Source organism: Caenorhabditis briggsae (assembly GCF_000004555.2).
Source record: "Caenorhabditis briggsae complete genome, chrX, whole genome shotgun sequence".
Taxonomy (NCBI): Eukaryota; Metazoa; Nematoda; class Chromadorea; order Rhabditida; family Rhabditidae; genus Caenorhabditis; species Caenorhabditis briggsae.
The window spans coordinates 12,694,651-12,715,179 of NC_013491.2; the positions used below are offsets into that span (position 1 = coordinate 12,694,651).

The following is a 20,529-nucleotide window of genomic DNA, read 5'->3' on the forward strand; positions in this document are numbered from 1 at the left end:
TATTGAAAAAGTGACAAAGACTTTCCCGCCAACCTAATATGAGTTGAAAGTGTGGTTATTTTTTTTTTGAATCATTTATTTCTGGGAAAACTATTTAATTTGAAATATTGACGATTCCATTTCTCGCATCTCTCCTTTTTCTAGTCGCAATCTTTTTCTTCTCGTTCTTTCATAATCTGTTCAAAATTGACCGTTGTTCAAAAGGTCTCAACAACCGGTTGTTTATTACAGAGTACACTACCCAGTCATCTTGTACAACAACCGATTTCACAACTTTTTGCGAGGGATAAACAATCCTTTTCTCTTCGGAACACGAAAGAAGTTGTTTTCAGTGTCAGTTCAAGGACGGCATTCTACTACACAGCAGGCCATTTCAAACTATCCGGCGAGCGACACTTCTCTGCCGAAACGGAGACGTGATGTCATCAAAACTTTCGAGAGCTTTCTTGAAATCTACCAACTCCATCTCCATCTTCTCGTCAAAATAGGCTATTTTTTCCGGTGCACTTTACTTTATTGAAGCAGAAAAATAAGTATTCGAGTAAACGAAATACAACATTTAACACTAGCCAAGTAGGAAAGGAAAGTTAAAGTTTACAAAATGAGATGAAAATTAGAGAGAAATTTGTGTAGCAGCCAGCAGCCAGTTTCAAATTGAGTGTGTCCATGAAGGAATTTAAGCGGCCTTCTCAAGGGCGATGAGGTGGGCAATTCCGTCGTACATTTGCTTGACGGCCTCGAACTCGGTGAGTCCAAGACGAGCCTTGTTGGAGATGTCGTAGACTCCTCCCTCGGATTCGGAGTGCTCTCCGTGAATTCCACGAATTTGGAGCTTGAGTCCATCGCAGATCGACTTGAAGTCTGGCTTGGCCGAGATCTTTGGAAGACGGATGTGGACGGAAGCGCGGACGGTGGTTCCCAAGTTGGATGGGCAGAAGGTGAGCCATCCGAGACGGTCGTCGCGGGAGAATGGAGCCTGCTTCTCGATGGTCTTGACTCCCTTGATGAGACGCTCAAGGACTTGTCCAACGTTTCCTCCCTCTTGCATGGAGATGATACGGAGATGGTCCTCCTCGTTGCACCAGATGAGGAAAGTCTTCTGGTTGTTGTGGAAGATTCCACGTCCCTTTGGCCAATAGCGGCAAGCGTTGGCGGCTTGGAGGAATCTGAAAAATGATGGGATGAGATGGAATTCTCCGGAAATCTGTAATACTCCTTACCTGTCTCCCTCCTTGAAGAGGAAGTGGTCCTTGATGAGTTGGTCTTGGACTTCCTTGGTCATTCCATCGAGTGGGAAGTACTTTCCAGCGAGCTCTGGGTCGGTGATGTTGTCGAAGATTCCCTTGACCTAGACTCCATCTCGAGGTAGTTGGCCTCGGTGAGACATGGGTTGAATGGGTATCCCTGGAGAGAACGTCCGCAACGGATTCTGGTGGAGTTGATGTACTTTCCTTCTGGATCAAGATCTGGAAGTCCAGCAGTCTTTCCCTCTCCGAGATCGGTGTTTGGCTGCTTGGCATCTGGGGCGAATCCGTTGTGGTAATCCTGAAAATCATTGGCCACTATTATAAATCCTTGCCTCAATGGCGCGACGCCGATTATACATTTGCCGAGCGCCAGGTGGCCATTTTCATAATAATTGCTAGAGGGACACGGGAGACAAACATAGTTGGTTAGGCCAACAACTTTGAGGCCATTTCGTTTCTACTGTTGCCCACCCAATGCGCTAGTAATCCCATTTGAAATCGCGCCTTTTCTCCCTATTTCGCTTCCATTTCCTTGTACTACAACAACATTTTTGTGCATGCTGACGCGCCGGGCATTTGCATCAACTCACCACGGAAAAAGAAAAAGAGAAACATAAAGCAGAGAGTTAGCGCGTTTATGCTGCTTATCGATAAGTTACCCTTTTCTCAACCCCTCCCAACATACCTGGATCAGTGGGTCGAAGAGTGGCTTGAAGAGAGTGTAAGCCTCAGCGTCTGGGGCGTAGACTCCGACTCCCGAGTCCAAGTTGGCGACTCCAGATTGGATCACATCGAGAAGAGTGGCTCCGAGCTTGGTCTTCTTGTCCTTGAGTTGGTCAACGACCTCCTTGGTGAGGTACTTCTTGAGAAGAGAGTGGCACTCTGGGGCAGCCTGTAAGATACTGTTGTTTGGAAGAATTGATAGTGGTGTAGGTCCTATGAGTAAGGTCCAAAACATACCTGGAGCTTGGCATAGCCCTCCTCGATTTTGGCGATCACGTCTGGGGAAACCGACATTCCTTCTTGCGCTTGGACACAGTGAAGTGAGGTCGAGTAGGCCTCTCGCAGCATCTTGCTATCGCTCCGCCCCTAAACAACGACGGATATTTTTTGATAATAGACGCAGCGAGTGGGCGCACGAAGAGCATGCAAAACGCGGAGTGGGCGCGACGATGAGACGGAAAACAGACCCCAACGCCCCTTCCTCCCCAACTGAACCGATTATGAGTCGACGTTCGGAAATAAAACTGTGCAGAGAGAAATAGCATGCAAAAGTGAGGAGGGTTTAGAGAAGATTTGGTAATTGAAAATAGACTCGACACCTCCAAAAATCTCCACAAAAATTGTTTACGGGTTGGTTTTGGAAGGATTACTGCAAGAGGAATGAATCGTAGACCTGAAATCCGACTAACTTGTGAGGATTTGAAAGTTTGGATTTGAAGACTGATACATATTTTGGAGCCGAGGCTCTGATGACGTCCCGAGGAGCATGAACAGAAGACAAATACAAATTTCGGATGTGTACAGTTGCATAGGTCTAGGACGGAATTCATGTTTACATTTGGTCTACGTGCTGCTCTTTGCCCTACCCGCCATCTTTTGATACCTGAACTAATCCTCAGTCGGAAACGCAATTAGTGAAATTTTGGCACTTTTCCTAATTGGCTCTCTTCTTTCTAGTCTGATGAGCTCCAGTTTCTGTTAGCATATTTTTTTCTTATTTCTGAGTCTTGAGAAATTGAATTATTCATGAGCAAAAACTCCAGCAAGAAGAATGTTTGATTTGTTGGTTTGGGTGATCGTTTCCAGGAAAAATTTTTTTGAAAATCTTTCACACTTCGAAAGATCAACGAGTGTATCTCCGTGACCCAACTTTAGCTTTTTTTTCTTCGTTTTGCGAACCTCACGTTTCCCAGTTTCTCAATGTATCAATTGTGTTATCAACACCACCACCATCACCGCGCGTTTGATACAGAGAGCGACCAGTCATTTTTCTGCTATTTGGAGATGCGAGGGAACACACGTACACAATGAATGTATCATTGTTTTCCGGCGCGGGCCAAGTGTCCTAGCCGCGAAATTTATTCACTTGGGAGAACTAAAACTGCAAAAGAGAATAGGACGATTATTCAAAACATCAAAGTTTCTTCCGCAAGTGGCACTGAATGACACTGACCGATTGGCACTAATTTGCATGTTGCACTATGTCTCATTGGTTACTGTAGAGGATCAAAAGATCGATCGTTGTGGAAGAAGGTCATCAATTCTTAAGACATTTGAATTTTTTCACATTGTATCTATACTTGAAATTCCAAGGCGCTGATAAGGCCGACGGTTTATAGTTTGAATAACATTTTCAGATGTTTCTTCTTCTTCCTTTTCTTCTACTTCTCCAAATGTCAAGGATCTGATTTTTCGGTTTGCATCATGCCAACCCCTCTAGTAACTTGACCCCTGATTTGCAGCGTGTAATTTTGAAACAAAACAGAATCGGAGAAGGAGGGAATGGAATGGAATGACGTGACAGTTGTTTTTGTTAAACCGGGAAAAAGCTATTAGATTTGTTTCATGCAATATGATTCATAATTTTGTATTTCAAAAAAAAAATTGGTTACTGAAAGTGATGCAATTTTTAGAAGGTAGTTGCAGCTGTGAAACTGTGCTGGCTAGTGATTCACGTTAGGATTGTACCAAGAACAGATATTCCGAAGGGGTCGATCGACAGTTGACAGTTCTTGATCAATGAGCAACTGTGCTTGCCCTTTCTGTCCTTTCTGCTCCTAACAGATTATGTTACAAGTTCTGCTCTTTTGAATGACAGTACTCCACACGTTATGTGTACGTGACCTCAAATACTTTCCGTTGCCACTGCTTTAACATTGACCATCATTCGGAGGAGGTATACAAGAGAAGAACATACAAACATTTTTGTAACTGACTGCTCAATTTCTCACCCTCTTTTCTTTCATACGGTTTCCCAAACGCACTTCCCTCTCTCGAAACCCTGGGGTCTCTCGGTGCGGCTGCCCATGGCGCCGCGCGCATAGTTTTTTGGTTTTGCCTTCTTGCCAACTGCCACATACGCACACACAAAACACATTGGGGGGAGAAGATAGAAAGTTGTTTGCCAGTCGGATCTACGACTCCACGTCTTGCTCAGTGTCTCGAGAATTGAGAAAAGAGCAACGGGGTCCCTTGCCATCGTGTGTCCGCAGCGCCCGTCTTCTTCTTGTTCGTCCTTCTTCTTTTTTCCCATTCATAAATACTCGGCAAATGAACTTACTGAATCGAGAAAAAAGAAACGAAAAAGACAATGGAAGGAAGGGATACAAGAATGGGAGAGGAGCCAGGAAACGGTTTGAGTTTCTGCGCGGCCCTCGACGCGTGGGCAGAGGTGTGGGGCTAAGAATGGGATATCGGATCCGAGAATCTACTTGAACCAATGTGGCAAGAGGGAGATAAAAGACGCGATATTTGTGGATGAGAATTATGAAAAGTGTACGGTATCCTAATGTGCCAAAGGATAAACACAAATAGCTTTGTCAAATGACGATTGTTTTATAAGAAATAACAAACGCTGTCCATGACACATGTTTTGTTATTCGTATTATCGGAAAATACAGATTCATGAGAAAATGTTCAAAAAATCAGAAAATATTTTGAGGCGTCCGTCTGACTAGTCGAAAAATAAAATTAATCTAATTTCACAGGAGGCATAATACATCTATTCATAAATTTTCTGAATAGAATTTAGCTGTCTGTTGTCGTGACAACTAATGGCACGAAGTGGTGCTGCCTATCAATATATGTAGAATAGGGTGGGGATTATCTTCTATACAGCACTGAGAAGAAGCTTTTGGAAATCTAAATCCAAGATTTTGAGCTGCTATCCAAAATATAAATTTTAGTAAATCGAATGGCTTCGTTAGGTGGTGGCAACAAAACTTTGATTAGTTAGAATGCAAAGACTAGTAGAGTGAGAAGCCAACTTAGAAAAATTCAAAGCCAAAGCAAATGAAAGACAAGAATATCAATAAACAGAGGTAGAGTAATCCTTGTTTCCCGAAAAACAGAAACAATCAAATTTCTCGTAATTTAGTTCCTAATCATTAAAAACTTTATCATGCACAATGAATCTCTTTTAAACGCAACCTGTGTAAAACCATACAAAAACTCCAAAAGCCAGATATGTAATTCTTTGTTTTTCTAATACCGTATTATCTGTAATAGAAGCTCGCCCACGCAGGCATCTTTGAATTCAGTTATCTTAATTTGTGTGCAAGATATCAAAATTTGTCAATTGACAAAATATTAGTGACTTTATGATAAATAATTTATCAGTTGATACAACTTTCATATCTTTCACAGAAAACGAGATAAAGTGGCTAAAAGTTAAAAATCAGAGATGTCGTTCAATCAGAGTGTTACGGTAATTTTGCTTCCCAGGCATTCATTTTCAATTCATTGCTTTTCGAAACCCGGACGATTTTTTGCAGATTTTTTTTTCGCGTAATCGTGGTCCAGAAGCTGTGGACCAATCCATCAGTTTCCTGTTGTTTTCTCAGTAACCAACGTTCCCAACTTGTTTACAGGTTTCATTTCCTGTTGTATTAGTTCTTTGACCAGTGACAATTGACACACGCCAGTGGGTAATTCATTCTCTCCTTTCACTTTTTGTTTTTACTCAACTCTTGACACAAAATGCTCGGTGGCACATACACACGATATTACACAACAGCTTATTTTTCGTTTTCTTCTGTTTTTTTTCATCCGGAAAGTTTTCTCGGAGCAGAAAAACGTGTTGTGAAACTGAGAAGAAAGTGGTAGCCGGATGAAGGACGAGGTTCAAAAGACTCTCATCGTGCCATCTGCTATTTCATTGTCGTCAAATGCCATCTGTTCCTACTCTCGCGTCGGCATCCATCTTTCTTTGCCGAACATGCTTTACACAGTTTACCCTCTATCTCTTTCGATTGTCCGATAGGCCAAAGGCTCACGCAAACGAAACGCGGTGTGATGAGCCCCGCTCGGGACGGAGAAACAGTCAAAGGAAGTGATAAAAAGGGATATGAAAGAGATAAGTTATATGAGACGGATAGGGATGATGAAAGCAATAGATCTTCGGCAAATCAACAACTTCAAGAAAATTTTTGAGGAGTTTCGATGGATGAAAAAAAAACGAAAAAAGATCAAGGGATGTGCAAAGCAAAAAATAAAAGGATAAATTCCTTATTTTGAGGGTCCGGCAACCTAATAAAAGCAAAAAAACTTTTTCATTTTAGAAATGCAAATGTAAGAAAGGCCAGACACATTCTGCTATAAAGTTTTTCCAGCACAAACATCAGTCAAAAATCGAAACATTCTCACTCCCACAAATGGAATCTGTGATCAAATTTGCAGCTTTTTTAATAATATCAGAAAAGAAATATAACTTTTAGAGACTCAAAAAACGCACCTGCAAAATCTTATATTTAAGTTGAAAATTGGAATACTAGATTGAAAATAATTTTTGGATTAATAAATTAGAAATGGAAATGAAAGAAACCATAAACTAACTTTTTAAAAGATTTTTAATGGGAATTTCCGAAATTCTCAATTCAGAAAAGCTCTCGAAAAGGAATTAAAAAAAAAGCGAAACATATTTTCTTAGAACACATTCGTTCGTTCCCGAATCAGCCTTTCAGACTCAGACTTTTCTATGTCCACATCACTTTTTTTCACCCATACTAAGATATTCGTCATCTATTTTCTGAGTCTAGCGCCTAACTTTAGTTGGAATCTAAAAAACATTTTTTCATTTTTTTTTCCTTGATATAAAGCCTTTGGAACTGTAATTACCGTATTTTCTCTGATAAAAGCTCACCTCTATTTGAGCACATTTCTAATAGACACCGCGAGGTGCTTTGAAAAATAAAAGCCGGCTCTCTAATAGAAGCCAATGGGCTTTTATTTGAAACTGTGATTTTAGCAATCGACAATTTTTTTTATTTTCTGAATTTTCTAATTTCTGAATTTCAATATTTCAGATTTTTTAGAAAATCGGAATTTTAAAATTAAGAATTGCAGAATAAAAATTTCTAATTTTCCAAAATATTGAATTTCAGAATTTTCACCTTCATAATTGTCAAAATTCTGAAATTTTGAATGAATTTTTAAAAAAATAAATCATTGAAAAATATAGAAGCCCACCTCTAATATTAGTCCACCCTCAGAATGAGATTGAGAAATAGAAGCCCGTGGGCTATCTATTGGAGGAAATACGGTAATTATGTTGAGTGATTAGCTGAACTAGAATATTGATACGTTTTTTTTTGAAAAAACGGAACAATCTAACTGATTTATGATATGAGTTTTTCTCAAAAACCGAGCAGCTACCACAGTACATGAACTTTGAGCTTAACTGACTCAGTTTCTGTAAAAGATATGAAAAACATATCAACTGATATAATCTTTATCGTAGTATCACGAGCACATTTTCAGTTTACATGTTTTTGATAACTTTTGAAGAAATTCAGATATTTGACCTCAAAGTCTCAAAACAAAGCGGCTTTTAGGAATTTGAAGTAGATCAGGTTTGAATACATGTCTACCAGCTATCACCCTGCAAGTTTCAAAATGAACATTTGCCCGTCTTCTTCGTACCTTGAAGAATAAGTTTTTTGTATTCATTCTCACAGAAAACAATTTAGAAAAAAACGTACCCATAATTTTCAATTTGATCAGATGCGCTTTTCCAAAAAGAGATAAAATGTAAGTAATTTTTGAGAAAAAAAAACACGTTTTGAAAATATTCTTACTATGTTTGAGCATATTTTTTGAAAGTTCTGATTTTCAACTCTATAGGCTACCTATTAGAGAAATCAATGGACAGGAAGCGTTCGGTAAGCTATGACCACATGCTACACAAGACTATAGGAATGTTGAGTTACTTACGTGAAAGTAAAAAAAATAGTTTTAAAAGTTTCGTAAGAGTATCAAGTAGGAGAAGATTTATGAAATCATGTTTTCTTTCAATTCCCATTTGTGCTATGATTTTTTCATAGATCGTTGTAAATCGAAATACAAGAACATTTCAAATAGAAACTGTAAAAAGTAAGTAGACCAGCAAGTGCAGGGGAGTGAAAGAGCCGAACAGCCTGGAACGGTGCTTTCACTCGCTACCACGGCGGGAGCCGTACTCATTGCCGTATGTTTTGTAGATGGAAGACTATCCACTCCATCAACCGTGCACCTCATCTGCCTGGGCGTTTGAGAGGATATTTAAACGTTTGGTCGTTCAGGAGGCGATGGGGTCTGTTTTTTTCCCAGGAGGTGTGTTCTTTTCACAGCCCCTACTGTCTTATATAATTGTACTACATTGCAGGCCATAGAAACCAAATCGATGTTATCCACAAAACAATTTCAGCTCTCAGAAACGTTTGATTCTGAAGGTTTTCATTCAATTTTTCAAGACTCAATTTTTGAGATTTCTTTATATTCCAATTATTTTAACTCGGAAAAGCGGAAACTCGGAACGAAATCACTGAATTCAAGGCGAATTCAGTGAAGAATGTGAGACGAAAGAAGACAACAAAGAAGACAGTTTTTTATAAACACAATTGGTTTATTAAACTGGGAAATCGAGGCAAAAGGTAACTAGAAGGCAAGGGAAATCAAGGTAACAAGAGAAACTATGAGCCAACGCTCGGGATATCGGTAAACAGGGGGAAAAGGTAACCAAAAGAAGGCAAATTCGGTAACAAAACGGTGGCCAATGAAACTGTCGAAGATTAAGCAGGGTATTCACCAAGCTGGTGCCCTTCTCCGAACAAGAATGGATGAAAAAACAGGGTCAGAAAACAAATTCACAGATTTCCTGCCTATATTTTGGCGCCAGTGCGAAAGCGCGCATTTCCATTAGTTACGGCGGAATATTCAATTTACGAATATTTAGAAACTTTAAAGGCTTATTCGAAGAAGAACCGGATGAGAATCCGACATCTGCGCCCTTTTCGAGTCCCGCCTCCAATGGAAGTTAGCACCAGATAGGGGAGAATGGGAGTGATACTGTGAGGGTGGATATAGGGGAAAGAATAATATTAGAAGGAATAGATATGGGGCGGTAGGAAACTGGGTAAAGAAAAATATAGGGGGCGAAGATAATAGAAGGGAGGGATAGCATAAAATGATGGGAAAACAAGAGTAATTAAACATTATCCATGTTGGAAATATGAGCTGACTCTTGGTGAAGAGGATCCGGAGATATCTGCATCAGCATCTGTAGTTGTGCTTGGCATTGGATGAAAAATCATCGATGATCCAGGTCCATACGGTAGATCCCATGGCTCTAATGAAGGTGCAAACTTCGGTAGATACGAATCCTCGAAAAATTCCTTTGAATCCTTTGGAAGATGCTCACATGACATGGTACGGTTGGATTTAGGTGGTGGATCCTTCCCTGGTGACAGAAAAATGCGAGTTCCTTTGAGTGATGTTTCATTCGCATGAGCAGGATGATCCTGAATTAGATTGTTATGATGCGAGTTTTGAGACAGGAGCTCTTTTTCGCAAGCAACTGAATTGCTTTGATAGACTGGAGACTGTATTCCTAAACCCTTTCGCAGAGAGTTGTTTTCTTTCACGCGGCATGTAGGCTTTGTTCGGAAAACACCGCCCAAGGCGACATCTCCGCCCTTTTCCAGTATCGGTTCTGGGGGAGGTTTGAGAGATTCGGGGACAATTTCCAATTCATGATGTTCATTTTGATCATCTTCATATAGCCGAGAAGAGTCGATCAGCTCTTGTTTATCACGAGCCTTGGTAACTAGAAGGTTAAAAGGAGTAGAAGAATCCACTACATCACTCTGATTTTCATCGCACTGAGAATCAGTAACACTATTCTTTTGCAAAGATTCATCGGACACTGGACACGAATGTTCAGCTGAATCCTCAGAAAACAATTCATTTTCGAATACTTCGGTTTTATCCAATTCTCCATGAGCAATCAGTTGACCTTTTCCTAGGAAAACGACAACTTTTCCGCGATTAGAAAGCATAAGGAAAGTTTTTCCCTTGGTGTCCACTTGACAGACTGTTAGAGCAAGTTGATCAATTATTGAATGAACTAGGCAAAATTTCTCAGTATCGAAAATTCCTGCTACGCGAACTTCTACACTCCGATGTGATTTGGGAGCTAGCTGAACATCATACACCGTCCTTATTTCCCGATGCTCCATTTCAACTGACAACTGAATTCCCATTGTTTGGAAATTATTGGAGCCAAGAATGACATTATTTCTGGAGACATCAGCAACATATATCGGAATTTTCCTAGTCTTGGAACGAATTGAAGTTTCAAGAATGACTTGGAATAACAGATTTACGGGCTCACCATCAGCAGCTACCGCGTTCTGGATGTTCGGAATTTCAATGGGAACTTTCTTCTCCCACTCTTTTCCTTTCTTTGCGACAATAGATTTCCACAAAGAATGAGGCATAACTTAAATACTTGCACCACTATCTATTAGAATTTCCATATCAACGCCCGCAATTCTTCCTTGTTTGTATTGAACAGAAGATTTGTTTGCAGAAATGTCATTGAGAGAAGTTTGGCTCCAATCGATATCCAACGTGGAGATAATAGCGATATTAGAGTCTTTGGTTTCAGATGGAACCGGAATTGCTACATTCTGTTGAGGACAATAGTTCGCTGAGTGACCTTTTTCACGACAACGATTGCATGTAGGCACATATTTAGCATTTCTTGGAGCTTTAGAACAAGTTGGAGCATGACATCCGATAGCGCTACATTCTCGGCATGAATAGTCATTATTAACCGGAATTTCTGGGAAAGACTGACTCTGATTTGATACATCTTGCTTCTGAGACGGTTGTATAGTCGGCGGAGACTGAGTATACGACTAAGGCTGATTTGAAAACGAAGACGGTTGTACTATTGGAGGAGACTGATGAAGTGACGAAGTAAACTGATAATTATTGTTCGACGAATACGACTGGTAACTATTGCTAGGCGAGTTGAACTGTTGCTGATGGTTACGATTCTGATTCTGCTTCTGAGACCAACTTTTGTTAGAATTCTGCTGATTTTGAGTATTGTGAACAAAAGAATTATTATCCTTCTTTTCACTCGCTTCATCTTTCTTTCTATTCTTCTGTCTCTCTTTGACGCTTCGCTCATATCTGATGGCGATTTCTCTGGCAACTTCATAATGATCAATTTCAGAAGTATCATTCAGTTTCGATTCAATGAGGCACGCCATTGTTTCATTATCAGAAATTGCATTAAGCAATTTTTGACATTTCAACGACGATAGCTCTTCAGGCTCCATTCTTACGAACGCGCGCTTAGAATGCTCATCGATTGCAAGGCAATAGTCTTCGATTGACTGACCTTCTCTTTTATGCAATTGTTCCCATTTAGATTTTGCGCGTCTTGAGTCATCTTCTCTAGAAACTCGCAGTCTATCAGCCATCCTTCTCATGACAGTTTGAAAAGACTGTTTTGCATACTCCGGAAGCCCTTTGAATACTTTCATCGCCTTTCCCGACAAGAAATTAGACTCTAGCAGCACAACTTGCTGTTTTGGAGGCAGACCGCCATATTTAATTAGAAACGTTTTCACAAAGCATCCATGGAAGCAGTTTTCTCTTCAGCAGTGTATTTTGGCGGATCACAAAGCTGATTTTGCATGTGCATTTGTTGCATCATTGACAAAAAAGCTGTTTCTGATGCTTTGCCGGTGTCCCAATTACTTTGATAATAACGATTCGGCGTGTATTTCTCACTCTCATTATAATCAAAGTCTTGCGCGAAATTCTCATGCATAGTCTCGTCATAAATCGCATCGCGCGCAGTTTCCTTAACAAAACACTCACGAGACATATTTTCCGGTGGTTTCCTTGCTTCACACGGTCCTTTTGGCATCGGCGACACGTCGGGAGTCTTCACAAGCTTCGGCAGACTTGCAACACATCGTTGTTGTGCTTCTTCGATGCGAAACAGTGAATTTAGCGGAATTTGAAGCTTCAGAAGTCGATTTTCTTCTTCCAAACGCTTCTTATCTTTTTTCAGACGCTCCGATTCCAGTTTGAATTCCAAATTCATACTTGAATGAGCAGGATTTTCGGAAATTTGATTTCTGGCTTGCTCTCGCATTGCCTGAAAATATTTTTGTTGAAGTTGTCTTTCTCTCTTGAGTCTGCTCAATTCCGTCAGTTTTTCTTGCAATTCTTCGACAGATTCGAGTTCATTTTCTTCTAAAAATTTCACCATTTTGTTGCTTCTTCCGTCCTCTGAGTTGCTGTTGAAAGGCGTGAAGAATCCTCCGACGTCCTCCATAGTTGTTGTCAACTGAAAAACTCGATCGTTCAGATTTTGAATCATATTTCTGTATTTTGTGATAGCGAGATCTTTGCTATCAATGACTTCATCTTTCTCAAGAATCATCGAAAAAGCTTTGTCGACAATTTTTGTAACACTGCTTTCTTTTAAGCTTGTGCTTTGTTTCAATTCCGCACGAAACAATTTCTCAAATTCTCTGTTTTTCTGGAGTCTCACCTGACGCTGTTCTTCAAAATTTTCTTCACAAGTTTCGGCGAGAAACTCTGCTTCCTCTTTCTCTTGTTCTTCTTGGAGAAGAATTTGACGATTTTCGTCAGCAATTTTTTCTTCTTGCCGACGCTTTTCCTCCTCTTCTTCGCGAAGACGAATTTGTTCTTCCTCGGATAGCTCATTGGGAGCATCCAACGAATTGATCAGCAGCGCCGACGGCAGATTTGAAGGCGGCGATTGATTCTCTGGTAGGGGAATCATCTGGACAGCCTGAAAATACGATTTTCTCGTTGAAATCCAAGAAAATTAACGATTTGAAGCAAAAAGAAGACGATAAGGGACGTGAATAGGTATCAGAAGGTAACAGCGATAACAAATTCCGACAAAAAACCATATTTGGCGGTTTCCGATGACAAAAATGCTATCGATTTTTCTGACTGGTTTTAACAGAATTTACCTATCAATCAAGAATTTGCCTTTGAAAAATGGTATTTTCTGTCAAATTCTAAGCGAAATTCGAAGAATTTCAGTCAGAAATTGATATATTCACTTCTAGAACAAGTGATAGCCTTTCGAAGCGAATTTTTTCCTCACTTTTCACAAGATCTCTCCTTGAAAAGCAAAGAATTCAGCGAATTCACCACGCTCACTTCACAGAAACCAATCTTGAAGCTTGATACGGCAAAATTCACAACGAAAACGAAGAACTTGGCGAATTTACCAAGTTTACTTCACAGAAACCAATCTTGAAGCTCGGCCCCCAAGTCGGAAAAAGTACAGGTTTAACGGCAGGATATCTCTCCTCCGCGCTACCGTGCACAAGTCCGGAATAGAAAAAGAAACGAGAGAGAAGAGACGGAGAGAAACGGAAAAGCGGAAACTCGGAACGAAATCACTGAATTCAAGGCGAATTCAGTGAAGAATGTGAGACGAAAGAAGACAACAAAGAAGACAGCTTTTTATAACACAATTGGTTTATTAAACTGGGAAATCAAGGCAAAAGGTAACTAGAAGGCAAGGGAAATCAAGGTAACAAGAGAAACTATGAGCCAACGCTCGGGATATCGGTAAACAGGGGGAAAAGGCCTTCTCCGAACAAGAATGGATGAAAAAACGGGAACAGAAAACAAATTCACAGATTTCCCGCCTATATTTTGGCGCCAGTGCGAAAGCGCGCATTTCCATTAGTTACGGCGGAATATTCAATTTACGAATATTTAGAAACTTTAAAGGCTTATTCGAAAAAGAACCGGATGAGAATCCGACAAAGAGTGGGTTGACACGCTTAGAAAAATGTACCTTTTTTCTGAAAATCAATATAAACATATTCCATTTTAACTTGAGGCTGTACCCTTTTAAACAATTCGTTCGAATGGAACGGTTATGCGGCCCCAAAAACAAATGCACTCATAATTTTTGTATTTTTTGTTCAAAGTTTTTTTATCAACCATCAGAGTCAAACATGCAGCATGCTACAAACCTTTATCACTTTATTTATCAAGATCGAGACAAATTGCGTGTTTCTTGAAACCAGCATGTCTAGCAGATGCGATTTCGCAATACAAAGTTCGTGTAAACTAAGTTTTTTCTCTTCCTCTGCAAACCTGCTCCGTCGAGAAATTTGAAAAAAAATTCTTGAAAAAAGCTGACGGTGAAACCTTTTCCTCTCATAACCCAGAACAGTAATAAACCGAGAAAAATTATATTTTTTGACATTAACCGAAATTCATTCATTCACATCATGGCGATGCCAAAAAAAGTTCCCGAAAAAAGAATTCAGAATCTCAACACATTCGTTAAAAAAAACTAGTGAATCGAAACTGTAATTTGGAAAAAAGGGGTTGGATTAACTGCAATGTTTGGGATGAGGGGGGTTTTGGGGGAAAAGGAATTGTAATGGTACACAAAAAGAACATGAGAGTGAAGAGAAAAGAAATTTTTGGAGACAAAGTAATTTTAAGACAAAATGAATCAATGTAAGTGATCGTGTCGCCGTAGAATTATTCAACAAAGATGACGTTGTTCTGGCCGCCCAAACCGTTTGGCACCTGTTGATAGTCCGTCGATGTTGACCATTCGCCGTTGATCATGAAACGGAACTCGTGTCTATAAAATATCAATTATTCCACTTTGTTAAACAAATGAAAAGTGTACCTTCCACGCGTCAAATTGACCGTCACTCCTTTCTTTCCGTTGGCCAACTTCTCGCACTTCAAAGTGCACTTCCAGTTGATGAATGATCCCTGAAACGTGATTTATTAGATATCTTCAGATGATTGATGACTGTCTTACTGTCAAATAGACTTCATGGTCTGCGTTGGCGATAGTCAAGGTAACATTCCTTCCCTCATTGGCGCCTCCGAAGATAAAGGGGTTGGCTCCTGCGAATGGAAGGGCTGAGACGAGTGGGATTGAAGGAATGGCTCCGGTGAACTGTTGTGCTGATCCACTGAAAATTTTGGGAGATTTAGATTTCAATCTTAGAAGAATCTTACTTGGCAAGGTTCCAGTTTCCTTTGTGTCCTTGGCTAATGGTAAATCCGTCGGTTGGAATGGTCATCTGGGTGGACTGGCTCCTGAAGAAATCTTTTTTTTTCAAAAATACTAAAATTTTTTCTCAATATTGACAAAATATAACAAAGTACCAACAAAACGATTTGTAACCTACAAACCACAATCACACTATTTAGTGAAAAACCTGGTTAGTAGACGAGCTCGAGAAAGCTTTCTATGCCTTTGCTCATGGAATTTGGCAAGGCTATAATCAAGAGATGAATTTCTCAGTTCGAACATTCTGAAACACTTAAAAACTCTCCAACACAAGCCTCACCTCACTTCCTGTATCAACCTTAAAAATTCAGTTTTTCAGGAAAAAATCCAGATTTCGGCCTATTAATACTGTGCCCTATACTTCATTCCCAACTCACTGATCGTTAAGACTTTGAATTTTCGAATTTGCTGTGTCAAGCAAAGTTCTCTGGAACGCAACTGAGGATTCCAACTCTCCGACCTTCCACTTCGCATCGTTCCACCACTGAGAGAGCTCGCCGAGCCGCCACTCGAGCTTACTTTTCTCCTCGTTGATTTCCCAGACGCGTTTCTCGCTATCCTTGAGCAACTTCTCAACATGCGAACTGTCAGCACGAGCCCTGGAACACAGAAAATCGATATTTGGATGAATCCAAGATAGAAACTCACTTTAACTGCTCAGTGATTCCCTTTAAATATCCATTCTCCTGCTCGATCTTGCTAGCGCGTTCGCTGGTGATCCAGTTAGCCTCTTGAAGGTTCTGCTTCTCAATTTCGGCCGAGCGAAGAGCAGCTTGAGCCAAGCCAAGCTTGATCTCGAGTGAACGGTAAGCAGTTGTCTTGGTCTCATCGTGAGTCTCCGAATTCAACTGCTTCTCCAAGTATCCGACCCTAAAATATTCTAAGCATGTGTGGTATCAAACAGACAATGCTCACTTGTCTTGAGCATTCTTCAAATACTCTTGGCTCTCGGCGTACTTGCTTGAAAGATCCTTGTTCTTTGTCTCGATCAAGCCCAACTTGTCGCGAAGCTCCTCAATCACGTTGTGCAAGTTGCTGAAATTCCATATTTCCAAGGATTCAGATTATCTGAAAACTCACTTGACTTCCTCATCATGATCTGGAGACTTGTAACAATCCGAGTCAATGTGGACGAACTTGTCACCATCTTCCTCGAAATATCCGGATTCCTTGACACTCTCCAATTTTTTCTCGAGTGTCTTGATCTTGAGCTGAGCAGCAGCCAAGTCTGATTTGAACTCTTTAGCTCTGTGAGAGGTATGATTTTTCAAAGATTTTCTTGTTGGCCTAGGAATTACCTAATCTTGACCTCTTCGTACTTGTTCTTGAGCTTCTCCATCTGTCTATCGTTCTTCTCCTTCTCGGAATCTCTGCCCTCGCTCTCTTCGCTGATGTTCACATTCTCAGGTTGAGCATCGAATTGGCTACGTGGTTGATTCTTCTTCGACGTGCTGCGAGCACGAGTCTTACTGGCGGTGTAGACTTTCTCCGATCGTCTGCCACCAAGACCAGCAGCGGCTGAACATTGTTCGTGTTTTGTAAGACACAAAAGAATCGACAACGGTTTTCATAGTTCTTATTTTCGCGTTTGCTTACCGAAAAGTTTCTGGACGGCCGCAATATTTTTTTCGAACGATTCGTTGGCCTTCGAGTAGTCGGCAAAGTGGGTTCCGTGGCTGTGGCGTGATCCGTGTGCTACAAAGACAACATTAGACACTATTCGTAATTTATTGTTTCTTTTTCTTGACAAATTTATATCTTTCTCGCAAATGAAAAAAAAGATAAAAGGAGAAAAAGAAATAGAAAAGAAAGATTGAAGACAGACAACCTACCTAAATGGATAAAAATCGGCACCGAATCCCATCCCTGTGGCGGCGGGTAAACCTTGCCGGTGTTGTTGTCGAACCTTGAAATTGAGAAATGAGTTTGTTGACCGATGAGAGAAAAAGAAGATTCTAATAAAAACATAATGAGATCGGAAAGATAAAAACCTAGCACTAACTAGCATTGGTTTGTTCTTTGAGTCCTATAAAACCTCATCTGCAGGTTTTCACAACAACTTTATTCCAGTTGCTTTTTTGGCCATTTTACGATTTTCACAATTTTTAGGAGTCTGAAATTCGGCTGTCCAGTTTCCGATCATTTTGATTATTTTGGAAAGCGTAAAACAGACCTAGATCGAAAACTTTGCATTCACAGAAGTTTTTGAAAATTCTATTCTCTGCTACTGGCCAATTAATGAGAAACATCTTTTTTTTGGCTGGTTTTTGAACTGAAAATGTGAAAAACAGGTGCTTTCCAAAATTGGCATATAGCTGAAAAACTTGGATTTTTCAAAAAATTCAGTGAATGTAAAGTTTTCTATCTCGAGCGGTTTTACATCGTCCAAAATTTCGAAAAAAAAATGGAAGCTAGCGAAAGCCATGCTCCAGGATTCTGGAAAATAACTAAAATGGTCAGAAATTAATTGAAAATTACATAGCTGTGTATTTATTGACCTTATTATTATTATTTATTGTATTTATTGAATTTATTGACTTTATTGTGTATTTATTGAGAATCCCTTGTTTTTCTTTCCTGGAATCCCACCCATGCCAGAAATCAACAACTATGTTAATTTTCTAATGTACGACCTCCGGTGAAATCAAAAATCCCCGTTTGCCTATTAATATTTCTACGTACATATGCAAAACCGGTTTCAAATTATCACTCTCAACTGATTTTGTGAAAATTGTTTACATTGACCTATCACATTGAATTAAACAAGTCATGTTTCACCTGGTGTTAAGGTTACGAGTATAAAGAGAACTGTAAACTTTGATAAGACCAAGAAAGAGGAGGGGGACACATCAATTTTTCATTTTGATGGAACGATTCTCACGCGCCAGGTTGATTTCTCTCCATTCTATCCCGATTATTGTCTATGTGTTCAACAGGGGGATAATGACTAAATTGACGGAAACAGAAAAGCAGATGGTTTGTTTTAATTAGTGACCCAGTGAACCGAGAAATTGAATAGATCGGAAGTGACACTACAGTACTCACAAAAGAGCTTTTCTCTCTCCGTCATCTCGGTAGTAAAGTCCATGAGCGCCAGGGACCACAGATTGAACGGTAGCAAAGTTGAGAGTCTCGTCTCCGTCGTGGCTCACTTGGACAGGCTCAATTTCGAGACGGACCCAGTCTGCAAGTATAGTTACTGTAACCCTCTGCGTGTCCGAATAAGAATCTGAAAGTGAGAAACCTACTCGTATCTGGAATTTTGGTAAGAACGTCCGCCATTCCCCCTGAAATACAGCTGTTGTTGGATCAGTTGTTCGGAAATAGCAGAAGAGTTTGGCAGCAAAAAAAGTGTGATAACACAGAAATAGGAAGAATAGAGACGACACCCCTTTGATGTGGGTATGTGTTTGAAAAGAGATGGGGTGTAGAAATAAATGTTAAAATTGAAATAACAAGAGAGAGAGGTGGAACGAACAAGCGAGAGGGAGAGAGAGAGAGAAAGAGAGAGAGACAGAATTCGATCAAGGAGCGAGAAAAGAGAGAAAGAAACAGATTGGGCGGACAGGGCCAAATACGATATATATTGATAGAAACCGACAGAGATAGTGAAAAGAAAACAAAAATTGATTTTCCCATACATCCTCTTTGCCCTACGAGGCCAGCACAAGCACCACGTTGCGAGGTGACGATCGGGCTATGAAACAGAAGAGAAGAGTTTGAAAGCAAGAAAAAGGTTGCTAGAGAGAGGAGCGTCGTCTTCGGAAGAGGGAATGAGGACTGTGAGGGGGGAGCGGGGGCAATATGAGCGCCCCCCGGAACAAAAAGGAAGAAGAAGGTCATACAGCCAATACAGGTATATGAGAACGCTGAGAATTTTATCGTTGTTTTTCTTTCTTTATCACCTAGGTTAGTCGTTTGAATTCTTCCAAGTCACCGCCAATCTCCGAATACAAAACGAAAAGATTTAACAGATCACGTTTTATTTCCCTTTTAGTTTTCAATTTCAAATCATATGAATAAGCACTAACCCCTAATCTTCAGGGACTCTACCCGCCCTTTTCTAAATGTTATGCTGGTTTGCCACAAGGCTACAAACTTTGAAAAATCTTAGGACTTGTGATATTAGCCGCCATAGAATATCAAAGGGAGGAACAATTTGCAGCCTGAACTGTTCAATCAACAGAGTGGGCGTTTTTGCCGACTTTTCAAAAGATGAAAGCAGAAACTTTTGAAAAAAATGCGTTTTGTGGTTTCCGATCAAGAGGAAGTGGAAGTTGGAGGAGGGAAGAGAGAGGTAGATGTTGCAACAATGGTTCTTTTCCATCTACCAATCGTTTTTGTGTCTGTGTGTTCTAATTTGGAAGTGCAATGCCGATTTAATCGAATAGACAAAAGAATCGTCTTCCCCAGAAAAGGTCGCGTTGTGAAAAAAGAAGGAAACAGTATGGAGCGTAAACAAAACCTGCGACTCTGATAATGACTGTTAAGCAACAAAAAAAATGAATGAAAGGGTTGAACTTACTCGTCTCTTTCTGCCTAAACTTTCTGCCCTAAGCATATCAATCATAGATTTTTGACTCTTAAGATAAAAATAGAGATGAACTGACAACCAAGAAGTAGTACAAAAAAGAGAAGAAAAAGTATGGAACGAGGGAGAAAGAAAGTCAACTATCTGACTATACAACCCCTCTCAGGTTCAGGTTTCAAAAACGTTTCTTTGCTCAAAAATCCGGAAAACTTTCTCGAAAAATCCCGTTCTTCATCTTCTTCTTTCTTTTTTTCGCTTCTTTTTGCTGTTTTCTACAGTGTAAAGTGAAACGAGAGCCCATTCAGTGACTGATAAGAAAACAATTTTTGGGGCGGAGAGAGCGGGTAAAAATTGAGAGGATCGGCAAGAGATGAAGGGCAACTTGCACGGTCCCGTCATGTGTTCCCCGATTTTTCACGTTCACACGCTAAAAAATTTGTTGCAGATCAACCGAGATTAATTTATTACTCTGATGCACCGAAATTTTGAAAAAAAATTGATGATAGAAGTAGAGAGGGCACTCATAAATCTCCGCACCGTCTAGGAGTCAAGAAAGTGAGGAAAAGGACAAAGAGAGATAGAGAAATAAATATGACAACGAATGGAATAGAATTTCCTAGATGGTTTTTTTTTCGACTGTGGGTCTCACC

General features: G+C 40.1%; 4 protein-coding genes across 4 annotated transcripts; all 4 read right to left on the minus strand.

Moving 5' to 3' along the window:
• Positions 1-676: 676 nt before the first annotated feature.
• CBG11000 lies at positions 677-2,318 on the minus strand (the record flags this gene model as incomplete). The annotated part of the gene is given in 5 exon segments (XM_045239929.1): positions 677-1,166; positions 1,221-1,348; positions 1,351-1,545; positions 1,933-2,142; positions 2,220-2,318. Coding segments are annotated over 5 exon segments (1,122 nt in total).
• A 7,121-nt stretch (positions 2,319-9,439) lies between these two features.
• CBG27784 lies at positions 9,440-11,506 on the minus strand (the record flags this gene model as incomplete). The annotated part of the gene is made up of 2 exons (XM_045239930.1): positions 9,440-10,687; positions 11,180-11,506. The coding sequence occupies 2 exons, from the start codon at positions 11,504-11,506 to the stop codon at positions 9,440-9,442; spliced, it is 1,575 nt and encodes a 524-aa protein (XP_045099114.1).
• A 359-nt stretch (positions 11,507-11,865) lies between these two features.
• On the minus strand, positions 11,866-13,059 carry CBG27785 (the record flags this gene model as incomplete). The annotated part of the gene is made up of 3 exons (XM_045239931.1): positions 11,866-12,405; positions 12,517-12,597; positions 12,805-13,059. The coding sequence occupies 3 exons, from the start codon at positions 13,057-13,059 to the stop codon at positions 11,866-11,868; spliced, it is 876 nt and encodes a 291-aa protein (XP_045099115.1).
• A 1,739-nt stretch (positions 13,060-14,798) lies between these two features.
• CBG11004 lies at positions 14,799-18,630 on the minus strand (the record flags this gene model as incomplete). Its single annotated transcript, XM_002644963.1, has 13 exons — positions 14,799-14,904; positions 14,953-15,041; positions 15,091-15,247; positions 15,294-15,374; positions 15,726-15,947; positions 15,997-16,218; positions 16,264-16,383; positions 16,429-16,596; positions 16,647-16,866; positions 16,945-17,043; positions 17,181-17,254; positions 18,394-18,532; positions 18,597-18,630. The coding sequence occupies 13 exons, from the start codon at positions 18,628-18,630 to the stop codon at positions 14,799-14,801; spliced, it is 1,731 nt and encodes a 576-aa protein (XP_002645009.1).
• Positions 18,631-20,529: the final 1,899 nt, after the last annotated feature.